Source organism: Pteropus vampyrus, unplaced genomic scaffold (genome assembly GCF_000151845.1).
Source record: "Pteropus vampyrus isolate Shadow unplaced genomic scaffold, Pvam_2.0 Scaffold279, whole genome shotgun sequence".
Lineage (NCBI taxonomy): Eukaryota > Metazoa > Chordata > Mammalia > Chiroptera > Pteropodidae > Pteropus > Pteropus vampyrus.
The window spans coordinates 334093-346688 of NW_011889060.1; the positions used below are offsets into that span (position 1 = coordinate 334093).

The window sequence follows — 12596 nt, forward strand, 5'->3', positions numbered from 1 at the left end:
CATGGGATTCTTGGTTTACAGACACCACCCAACTGCCTCTCCCTGACTTTACCAAGACGCCTCCCGCCTTGGTAAACAATTCCTAAAATCCCACGTCCTCTGTGAGGCCTTCGAAGATGAATCAGGGAAAATGATCACTTCTCCAAGTTTTTCTCTGAACAGCCACTGACATGCAATTTTTTTTTTCCCCACTTTTTTGCAACTCGTTATGGAGCTTTTGATTGGTCTCTTATTTTCACAGGAATCCTTTCAGGAAAAGGTAAACTAACGCTTTCTCAGACACAAGACGGGAGGACATCATCATCCAGTCGAAACTGCAGCGTGGCAAGCTCTACCCCGTTTTAGGAATGTTTTAAACTCCGGACTAAGATAATGAAGGTAACTTGTAAAGGCAAAGTTTGTGAATAAGACGAAGACTAAGCAAACATGGTTAGCTCTGAACGAGAAATTCTACTTTGGAATATGTTTATTTAGAAACTTTCCCCTAAGGCTTTCTGTTTCATATTTAACATAAATTTAAATATTAATAGGAATATTTTTAATAAAGGAAATATATAACTTTTTTTTAAATTGAGGTATAATTGGCATACATTAGAGTGAGATAACTTCCACTGCATCTTTCGAACTAAATAAATGGCCATTACTGATACGCTACTGCCACCTAGTGGCAGTATGGCAATATAATTTTTAAGTGCAAGATTAATGCAGGATGAATTCAACAAATATTAATTATCTACCATGTGCCACAGATTCCTGCCAGATTTGTGTGCTGTTCATCAAGTAACAACTAATAGAAAACACTCACAAGTTGTTTTTCAGTGTCATTATGTATTATTAAAATGGCCTCTGAAGTGTATTATTTGTAGAAAATAATAAACATAGTACCAAATTGAAATGAACGGAATAATAATATATTTATCCTCGGTCGCTTGCTCATTGCTCTATTAACAGATGAATTCATTAACTTGTAACAAATGGCAAAAAAAAATCCCTTCAAAGTAATGTAGAAACAAGTAGATGGGTAAAAAATCGAGTACTATGTGAAACAAGTGATTATGCCCACTAACTTCAGAACTGTCCACAACGATCATCTAAACTGTCGCTCTGAACATGTCTAATAATTAGTTCACGATTCCTATTCTTGTTAGCTGGCCTGATTCAGAAACAGGCTCTCAGGGTGGTAAAGCCTCGGGTTTTAACCCGTGGGCACTGTCTGGGGTCAGAGCCCAGGTTCAAGTGTCAGCTGTAGCCCTTACTCATGGCATGACTTCGGCTAAGATACTTACCCCGCTCTGGGGCTCAGCTGCCTCCCATGTGAAACAGAGCTAACAACCGCTTCACAGGGCAGTTGGGAAGACTGTGTTCATCTGCCACGTGGTGAGAGTTCAAGAAATGAAGAGGAGAGTCCAGGAGAACGAAGCTCTGGACTCACAGCCCCTCCCCAGCTCTAACCCATCCAGCTCGAGGCTCTGGACACGAATTTACTGGTTGGCGACAGTTGCCATTCAGGCTTAGGCAGCTGCGAAGACTGAGAGCTTCTCAGAAAATATTTAATTTGGAACATGGAAAGCAAGCTTCAATGACGTGTTTTCATGTATTTTTTAAACGAATGAACAAAAACAGAACCCTTGATTTTACCGCCAAAGCCTGCTCCTTCCCGTGGCTGACACTGCGGACCAGCATCCGGAGGCCAGGCCGCGCCCCTTCTCCCTCCCTCCTCTCCAGTGCTAAGGTCGCTCCTCCTCTCCCTTCCTCTGCCTGGACACCGTCCCCCTCCTGCTCATGGTGGCTCCATCCCCTCCTTCCGGTGTCCGTCTGAACAATCTGGTCGCAGAGGGGCCTTTCCTGATCCACCTGATACTGCAGTCCCGGGACCTGTTTGCTACCTTCACGGCATTCATCGTAATCTGCATAAATTTAATTGTGCTTGCTTGCTGTCTGCTTCTCACTAGACTGTGAGCTCGAGGAGGCAGGGGACGTGGCTGCCCTGTTTACCATTGTCCTCGGGCCTCACATGGCACGTGCTTGGCACACACTCAGTAATTCCTCAATAGACACATGATGGATGAGCAAACGAATGAAAAGAGATTAATGCGCGCTAAGGGTGTGTGTGTGTGCGCGCACGTGTGTGTGTGTGTTCATTCTAATCTACTTCAAGGCATTTTTGAGAGAACTGGGAGATAACGTAAACAGGCACCGAGCGAAAGCTCCGCAGCACCACAGGTGTGCGACTTCTCACGGTCCAGTAGACTAAACCCAGACCCCTCGCCTTGGCCTTCGAAGGCTCCCGTCAGGTGGCTTCGCCATGTCAATGCACTTGTCCCTCTCATAATGCAGCGCAGACCCTTCCCTGCAGCCGGCCTGACCCTCCCCCGCAGCCGGCCTGACCCTTCCCCGGGCGACACTAGCTCCCGATTCCACACCCCTTTCATGCTATTTTATTCAATAAAATACTTCCCAACTCTCGAAAATCCAGAATCCCTTGTAGGTCTCTCGGTGTTAACTTTTATATTCAGATATTCCTGAAAATGTTTCTTACGAACTCGACGCATCATTCTCCTGGTCCATAAAGGTCATTCAGTACTCCACCTGACTCCATCACCTGGTACAGTGGCTTATATTTTTCTCTGGTCATTCTAATTTCTTTTCAAATCCTGATTTAATTTAGGTATTAGCCTTATTAGCCAATAATAATTCCTTGTGGATTTTTATAATATATGGGCTCGAAAGAGCAAATTATAGTTTCTGTTCCTTGATCTACTACATATTTCACATAAATGTCTAAATGTTCAGATTTCTGCATGCTTCCCCAAACCCAAGTATTAATTTTCAACAATTATTTCTATGGGAAATGAATTCTGTATGGAGGTGATAAACAGGAAAATATCCAACCCTGACGTAGGTTCCTATGTTACTATACAGTACACTTTATCTGTAGTGTTCTGTAGCCTGTTTCAGAAACTACAGCAGACTAAATAAACTGAAAATCGTAACTGAAGTGAAGAAGTAGTCACTAAAAATGTCTCATACCTTTGTCCAGAGACCCACATGGACATTCTCCCCTGGACGTTCTTTTTCCCCTGGGGCTGCTGCAAGTAGGTGAGGACTAAATGCTGCCATTTGCTTGGGAGAAAAACGTTCTCCTGAGATTCAGCCTGTGCCAGTAAAACGGCTTTTGCATCATCATTTGAATCCACGCACATGCTACGCAGAGAGAGAAAAGGCATAGGCTGAAAACATGAAATTTCTGACCCCAGTGTTTAACACATGTGTAACAATCGTAACTGTAGATGTTTAAGTGAGATTAAAAATCTGTTCTACTTTTAAACTAACTTAAAAAGTCAGAGGTCTTTTTTTACACCATAATCTTCTTAATTATACTATTATCTCATAGATTTTTGGATACGATAATATGTTATTACAAAGGCGGTGATGATGACCGTTAGAATGTGTCTCCTTTTTTAGTAGGATTGTTCTACTTTGCTGCAGTGATCTTTATTAGCAGATTTCCCGTCAGTGTCTCTTACATAAACTATTTAAGTGCATGATCTACTCATGGGGGCTGAGGAGAATCAATACCGAAAGATGAGCGTGCCGGCGTGGGGATCGGCCCACACTTGGATCATCAGCGCTTTGGATCCCAGCGACATCATGTGAACACAGCCTTCTTCTATGAGTCTTTCACTGGGATTCATGCACTCTGCACCTTCTGGCCGGTTGTTCTCTATGACAAAAAGATATCAGAATGACCAGTAAAGCAGCTGATAAAAACTGAGTGGAAAAGTGAATTTAAAAGAATACAAAGCGTTCACTTGTAGTAAATTATGTACTCAGAATGTCTGAACCTGGCCTGCTCCAAACATTTCCAGAGTAGAGATGTTAGCTCCAAAAAAGCACCAGGCGTGGAAACAGTAACTGAGTGATAACTGAGGGCTAACTGCAGGCACGAACAGACTACTGCACTGTCGCCCTGTGAGCGTGAGCTGGCACGACCTGTGCCGTGACGCCTCGATCGCCTGGGTTGGGCCACTCTGACACCAGGGACCCGAGCCCAGGCACCGTCATCACAGGCCGGGCATTCCCAAAAGCCATCTTATAACTATTACAATAGCATGATTTAAAAACAAAATTCTTCGTATTAAAATTCCTTTTCGAAATACGGTGGCGTCTGAATATATTCGTTGTTTAGACTCCCTGATGAGCGAGCTTTGAATTTAACGGCTAAGTGTTTCTGAAACTCTAAAGTGCTTCTCTTTGCTTTGGGCTTTCTGGTTATTCATCCCGACCTCTCCTTCTCACCATTTAAAATCCAGCACTGCCTGAATATGTCTGACGAGCCGAGCCCTCCAGCGCCCACACTGCCTAGTACCAGGACGCATGACTTTAGTGTAAAGTATGTGAATTGAGATGGACCAAAACACGAAGGGAACGTCCAAAGGCTCAGACTTTTGGAGAAGATGAACACTCCGGTTATTAGACTGCATATATATTTGTTGCCATTTTTCAACAGGTATAACTACCACCAATTTTTAAGACTACTTTCCTTACCAACGACAATAGTCTTAAAGAAGAATAGTTAACCCATTTCCTGTTTGCCCCGAGAATACTCGCTGGCGGTGTTTACGGCTGTGGCATTTACCCCAAGATAATTTGCAGATGACAGTCCTGACCTCACCCCCAAAGTTTGACATGAAATAGCACGCTTTTATTATTATTTTCGCATTGCTCTAGTAGATCGATAGTCTTTGGAAACAAATGGCATCATTCTATTTACAGCATTCTGTTTTTAGTAGTTCGATTGTTGAAAATATCAAATCCTAGCAAATGTAGCATTCGGACGCGTGATGTTAAGTGAACACTGGCAGCGAGCTGCACTTTTTTTTCTAAACAGGAAAACAGATTCATTGACTATTTTGACAACTATTGCCCAAGATATAAGATATAGGGAAAACTTGTATCTGATACAATTATTTAAAAATTTTCCATATCGAATCTGAACTTCTACAGATAAAAGACAAGAACCAGAGCGTACGCAGGAACTGTGGAGCAGGGCTGTCACAATTATTTCTTAATCGAATCCTCACAACAATCTTATGAGGTAAATATTGTCCCCATTTTGAGTGTGACAGAATCGAGGTGGTGAGAGGTTAATAACTTGCTCAGTGGCACGCAGCTGGTTTAGTGGCAAAGGACGTGTTCTCACCGTAATTAACATTTTCTTCATCTCTCTTCAATGTTTTTATACGTATACTGTTTTTAAATTTTCTTTAAAATGCTTATGCAAAATCGTCTTTACAACATACATTTCCTAATACACTTTCACAATAAAAAAATTTTCCCAATATTTACTTTTATCAGGTCACTGTGTATATTTATTCACTTTATAAGAGACCGTTTACATCGTGATTGCCCCCACTTAAAATACGGGACTGCAATCGGCACCATCTCATGCGTGCTGGCGACAGGTGGGTGCAAACCCCTTCCTGTCACTCGCCGGCTAGACAAACCGGTCATGCTGCTGACCTCTGACTGCGAACACAGAGTACGGCACTCGCCTCACCGAGTCGTGGCGAAGATGGCAGGTGTGCAGGAGAGCTGGGCAGAGTGACGTGTACACGAAGCACTGACGTCCATCAGATGGCGTCGTCGTCGGTAACGTCTCATACTGTTCACACACACACACACACACACACACACACACACACACACGCTAGAGCCACCTGAGACATTCCGAACTATCTGCTGAGATTTTAAAGTTTGAGCTGGCTTCTGGTCTAACCATAAAGATACATAAGCATGCTCGGCTAATAGGGAGGAGCGGATTCGGAGCCCGACTGTGAACATCGACGGACACTGTCCGCCCGTGCTCCGTCACTGACGGTGTCACCTCGGACTTCTGTCTGCAGGGAACTGGAGAGAGCCTCTCGGCAACCACACAGTGGTAGAGCCTGACGTCCTGAGCCGCGGGCTCCGGGGAATAGAGAGCTACCGGGGCCAGCACCCCCACACAGGTGTGACCCCCGACATCTGTCCCACCCAGCCACGTCACTCTTCTGGACCCTACGAATGAGCCTGCCTGCTCTACTCCCAGCGCCATGAACTGGTTTGAGCAAACCGGTTCTCGCCGCCCACTTGAGGTGCAAGACGCCGTTTCGCAGCAGCACAACAGCGATCCGACCCGCCCCAGGAAGGGCTGGGTCACACTCGGTCCCCCTTCGGAGAATGGCTGACGCATCGAGCTCTGCGACAGCCGCTAGGAGGGGCGCTGAGGTCAGCTACGGCCTGAGCCGGAGAGCTTGAACTGAGAGGGAGGACGGACGGGGACGAGCTGGGGGCTGGCCGGGGGGCTGGGAAGCAGCAGGGCAGACACGCGGCCCTCGGGTTTCTACCCTTTCCTTTCCTAACGTCAGGGGCCACCCTAATCCAGCAGCGGGACCAGGAAAGGGGCAGGAATGGGGCTGGTGATCCCCGTCTCCCCCGAGCCAAAGCACAAAAGAAAATGGAGTTTTCAAGGCTCTCTGACAACGCAGGCTTTGGTAAGCCAGGACCTGCATTACGAAGGCGCTGAAGATGAAGGACACGTTAAGAGTAAGTCATAACGTCGCCGTATTCTTACTGGTCAACCTAAATCACCGTCCAAAAAAGCTGAGTGTAACGCTTAACGCTGTCATCGTACCTGTTCCGTCAACACTACTACCCCGTAAAATTAATGATCTGTTCCTTTTCTTCATCTTCTTTCGTTTTTCTGTGGCACTCTCAGCTTCCTGGGCACACTCCACGTTAAACCACAGCGAAACGCTGAAACCTTCTGACAGGTGTGGCCAGCAGTTCTGGCCCGGCAGTGGCAAGTGGACTGGGGCCACCTGCCAAGGGGAGAACAGCTGCTGGGGGAAACTGTCGCCGTCAGCCTCTTTCTTGCTCCGTGACACGTGTGCTCTCCTCAGTAACCCCATGGCTTTGCTGCTGAGACTCCCAGGACACCTCTGTGACGAAACGCCACTGCTCGAATGTGGAGTATGCATTACCGGGAAGGTTAGGTACTGCAAAGGGCTCATAGCAATATCACTTTCGACAATTTTCAGAATGCCCAGAAGAAGAATTTCCTAGAGAAAAAGAGAAACAAATAAAACTTCACGATCTTGTTACAAGGTACATAATAGTCTTAAATTCAGGTTATAATGAAAATAGAAACATACCCCTATACTAGTCAGCATTCCTATTTAAAGACTTTCCTGTCTACCATATAATTAAAATTTTCTGGAAGATATGGCACATATATACAATGGAATATTACTCAGCCCTAAGGAAAAAGAAATACCGCCATTTGCAACAACATGGGCCAATCCTGCTAATAAGCAAATAAGTCAGATAGAAAAAGTTGAGAACCATATGATTTCACCTATATGTAGGAAATAAAAACAAAAGTAACAAATAAGACAAACAAAAACTCAGACACAGACAACACTTTAGTGGTTACCAGAGGGAGGGGGTGAGGTAGTTAAGGGTAAAGGGGGTCAAATATATGGTGACGGAAGGAGATGTGACTTTGGGAGCTGAGCACACAATGCAATGTACAGATGATGTATTATTGAACTGTGCACTTGAAACCTACATAATTTTATTGACCAATGTCACTCCAATAAATATAAACAATTTCATTTTTTGTATAGTAAAGATAAAATATGAGTGATTTCCTTCTTAAAATAGGTACTCTCTTGTGGTTAATTTATTTTGAGTTTAGATGCTTTTATGGTACAAACCTAAACGTTATCAGTTGGCCTTAAGTATTAGAAATTAAATACAATAATTATGTTGGACTCATCTCCGCCAAAGGAAGGCGTGTGTACATCCACATGGACCACAGCTGTTTCTCTCGATTGTTTTTAAATGAGGGCCAGAACCAGAGGCCTTATGGCACCTGAATGATGTTTATGCTGCGACTGACTTCATAAAAGTGAGTGCTCAGTTACTTTCCAATTTATTTTACATGCCTTTCCTTAAATAAATGTTCTTTCATCTGTGTTTGGTAAACGAAAATAAGATTTTTAGGTTTTATTTTTAACTACAAGTTTTTGTTTAAACCGAAATGTAGAATGTATAGACGAGAGAGGAAATGAGCATTTGATTAAAGGGAAAAGCAATGACTAAGGAGACAAGTAAAAAAAAGAGATTATCCTGAAGTACGATGAAGTATAATGCCACACTCACACACGACATCACATCTGATGTTGATGATCGCAGTGGAAAATGCACTCAGAAAAAGTAACAGAAATATTCCATAAATTGACGGGCAGTTCTCAGTGGTCTACACTGGTGGTTTTTAACCTCGGTTCCACAGAGCTCCCTCAGGGCCCACGCGGGCTGGAGTGAGGTGGAAAAATGGCAGGGGGCTCAGGGACATCCGACCTCGCTTCAAAGAAAGTAGCTCCGAGGGTTTCTGTTTTATTGGCTTATACTTTTAGCCAATATTTCATCATAAAAATGGGTTCCTCAGCAAAGAACAGTTTAAAAGTCGCTAAGCTACACCCATAAAAGGAGAAGTGACGGGAGATAACTGAAGAGCAAATAATGATTTTCTAAGAAAAGGATAATCCTCAAAATGGTTATAATTACTTGTAGTTAAGTTCTCTTTAGTAATTAAAATTACTTAGCGTTCCTTAAGCACAAAGACTGGGGTGGCTGCGGTCATGGTCAAGGTCACATAAAGGGGCTGTGACCCCAGTGACACTCTGGTCAGCCAAAACAAGGGCAAGATGTGCGAATGATAAACAGTCGGGAACTTCACAAGTGACAGCCTGGAGTTGTCAGAATAGCGATTACCACATCAAAAGAGAGAGCCAGTGATTTCCAAACTCTATTCGATATCGGCGAGAAAGTTTTAGATTATAGCATATTTACTGTACAAGGAGACTTCTCCAGAAATATTCTCAAAAGAAGGGTTAGCTCTTCCGAACATGTTCTCGAACTCATCAAAGATACCAAAAGATCCACCAATACTCTCTGGCATGCTAAATTAAAGAAAGACAGGGGGAAAATTAGAGTCGAAACACAATTAAAGAAACGCAATAAGCGATTTCACTGAAAGAGGTCAAAAACTATTGTCGCATTTTAAATGGATTATAAACAATCTAATTATCCCAAAATTTGCTGAAGAAATAGCAATATGATTAAATGCAAACCAACTAACCAACCAATAAAAAACAACAAAGCCACTTTTCTTAATGATTGGTTAGCTCCGAGTAAAGAAAAGGTATTATTTAAAGAAGCATGAACTACAGAGTATTTGTTAAATAAGTTGACACTGTTCAGTACCATAAAATAGTCTGCGGCCTTCTCGGCTTGAAAATGTTTACATTATAATCACCACTTTCTAACAGAAAATTAGATGACAAATAAAAGAAATAGTGAAGATTATGAAAACGCTTAAACATCACAAACAATTAGTTTGAACATTTTATTCCATCGTGAGGTTTAGCATTAACTATAATCAATGGGACACAAATTCACAGAACTTTTGAGAGTCAACTAATAGCTAATATTTGTAGCACGCGTTACAGTGTTCAAAGTATATTTACATGCATTATCTCAGCTGATCCTTAGAAATTAAATATTATCTCCATTTTAGACGTGACGAAAATAACCCTGACGCGAAGCCTGAGGACAGAGGCCATGCCGAAGCAACGTGTTCTGCAGGAGCAGGGAACGCGTGTGCTAGCGTTCTAGGCCTGGACAGAAACTCACAATGAGACTACGGAACCGCATGGACTTGGCCCTGTTAGTAACATGAATCCATGACAGGTTTTGGAGCAAAGAAGTAATATGATCAAAATAAAGTGCATGTGCTTAGCTTTTTTTTCCAGTTCAAAACTGACAGTTTCCCGTTCAAAATGGGGGATTGAGCGTGCGCGCACACGCACGCACACGCAAACACACACACACACACACACAGAGTGTTTGCTTTAGTTTACCCCTGGAAACTCACTGAACTCGAAGTAGAGTTACAGAAAACAAAAAGCACACAACAGCAAAAAAATGTGGGGGAGGCAGTGGACGTTGGGGCACACCAGATGAGAGATTTAAAAATATTTCTTGAAAATGGAAGAGTAGATAGAAGAGAAAGCTGTAGCCTAGAATCTCTCTGACTTACAAAGTGGCTCAGAGGAGTGGAGAGCCAACGACCTGTCTGTCTGAAATCTGGAGAGGAAGTGAGATCAGCAGAAGACTGTGGACGTCCACTCCTCGCCTTGATTCTGAGTACAGGGCACCGAGAGCTCGGCTTTTACCCTCACGCCCCAAACCTGATACTCTTCTGTAAAGGAAGTGAATGACTCGCCAGGCAGAAGCTGAGATGTGTAGTGGGAGGCCAGCCTCTGGACCACCAGGTATAACTACAGTCTGGTCAAGTCACCTATGAAATATCCAGAATAGGCAAATCTGTGATGGCGGAGGGATGTGTGTGAGGGAGGGCTGAGGAGAGACGGGCAGTGACTGTCGAGGGTGTGGGGTTCCTTCTGGAAATGATGAAGATGCTCTAACACTGACTGTGGTGATGGTAAATACACTAAACGCACTGAACTGTATACTTTAAATAGATGAATCGTATATTATAGGATTATATCTCGACAAAACTGTTACTAAAAGATAATAGAATAGAATTTCTCACGGCTAAGCTGGGATAAGTCTTCAGATCAAAAGGGTCCACTAAGTGCCCAGCACAATAAATGAAAATAAACCCATAAACACTAAACAAGTAAATGAGAGAGAAGGGAAGCTTTTCCTTCCTGTACAATCCCAACTGATAAATGCAGAAGGAATGGCGAAAACAGAAAATGGCTACTTGTCAAGCATCACAGTCTTAACTGTTTGAGCCAAGAATCATCAACGGATGCTAAAATTAGCGGGTTAAATTATAACGAAAAAAGGGATATGTCCACAGTCTCAAGTTATCTCCTGATAAGATACTCACTAATTACAAAGAGAAAACGGTAACTTTACAAGGGAGAAACCTGGAAGACACCATCCGAACTAAGCGATCAAAGTCAACATCACCGATAACGAGACGCAGACACCGTGAACCCCCAGATGTGATGCACGAGGTAGGTCTGCCGAAAATGCGGAACAGGAATTTAGTCGTAAGGACACACTCGGCAGGCCCACATTAACGTTTCCTGGATGTTAGCCTTAGTTCTCCAACTAAAATTTAGGTTTCTACAACTAACGTCTAGGTTTCCGTCTGTTATACATAATAAAATCACATTATACGTTCATAATGAATTTCTCGACTGTCTTTGAAAGTTCAGAGCGGGGAGCAGGTGCTCCGTCGCTACCTGATAAAGCAGAATCCCGTACAGTGTTTATACTGGGTCACAGCCCTCGTAAGACCACCTCTGTATATACAACCCTGCACGACTCGCTCCATCCTTTAGAATCTAGATTCTCCTCTGTAAAATCAAGATCCGTACACTACGCCTGCTGCATGGTGGGTCTGAGGAACAAGAGATGATGCATATAAAGCTACTTTAGAAGCCACAGAGCAGCACTACGCCAAAGCAAGTCATTAGTATCAGCCCTGCACTTCAATAGCAACAAAATAACTTTAAAACTATTGCTTAAAACTAAGAGTTTCAACGCACCTTGAAAATCAGAATCAGCCTGTGTTAAAATACTCAAGAACCCTCCTAAAAGACTTTTCACAGTTCCCTGAAGATTAAAAAACAAAACATAAATTAAATTTCTTAGCTCATGAAAGCAAGAAGCAACTGTAATGCAATAATTTGATAATCTACTGTATATACATAAATATTTAAAAGTAACTAAAAAGAAGGCTGTGTGTAGGATTACACATAAATTTTCTCATTTTTCAAAATGACGACCATATATTAAAATTAAATGTACTTTAAAAAATATTACCCATTCTCAGAAATGTAGTAGGAGTCATTATTAGTTAGCCAATGACATTAATTTTTATGCTACTTTAGAGAACTATGGAATTAGAGGATTTTTAGAACACTATACGTAGGTAAAAACACATCTAAGTTATTATAAAAGATAAATAATCATCTCGAATAATCTTCAGGCAGGTCGAGGTATAAAGAAGGAGATCAGTACTCGAGGCATGAGTGTGACAAATATTCATCACGTTGCATCCTTTACCTGTTGTATGAGCAGAAAAATATTCTTTTCTTTCTGCCTAACGATTTTCAAAAAACTCTCAAATACATAGGTGAGCACGTCAAGGTTGGCTTTACCAGTAGAAAGCAAACTTAATTCCAGCATACAAATCTCAGGATATATTAGTTCCCCTTGACTGAGGTTTTCGAGTAAGCCGTTTGGACTGCTTGAGGCGACAAAACCTTCTGCTTCAGGTTTTACGTCTATTCCTAAAAGGGAGAAAGAAAAGATGATTTTTAGCCTCTAAACACTGAATGAATATTTCAAATCTCATTCATCATTTAGTTCTGGTGGCGGAAGTGCTATTCATAAGATGTTCACAAAACTTTTCCCTACGACGTAACTTTTGATTATGAGTATCCTGAATAAGTCTGAGAGGTATTTTGAAGATACATGAGTAGTCCTAAAATTAATTTTGATCTTCA

The 12596-nt window shown here is 42.5% G+C and overlaps 1 protein-coding gene across 1 annotated transcript in view; it reads right to left on the minus strand.

The window, feature by feature from the left end:
• The window catches only part of LYST (lysosomal trafficking regulator), a 134470-nt gene that overhangs the window by 89360 nt on the left and 32514 nt on the right, over window positions 1-12596 (minus strand). The window contains exons 9-14 of the mRNA XM_023520819.1: window positions 11634-11700; window positions 8899-9008; window positions 6677-7103; window positions 3580-3724; window positions 3031-3204; window positions 2540-2559 (exon numbers count right to left, since the gene is read on the minus strand). Of these exons, the coding sequence (XP_023376587.1) occupies window positions 2540-2559; window positions 3031-3204; window positions 3580-3724; window positions 6677-7103; window positions 8899-9008; window positions 11634-11700 (943 nt within the window). The remainder of the gene's footprint in view (window positions 1-2539; window positions 2560-3030; window positions 3205-3579; window positions 3725-6676; window positions 7104-8898; window positions 9009-11633; window positions 11701-12596) is intronic.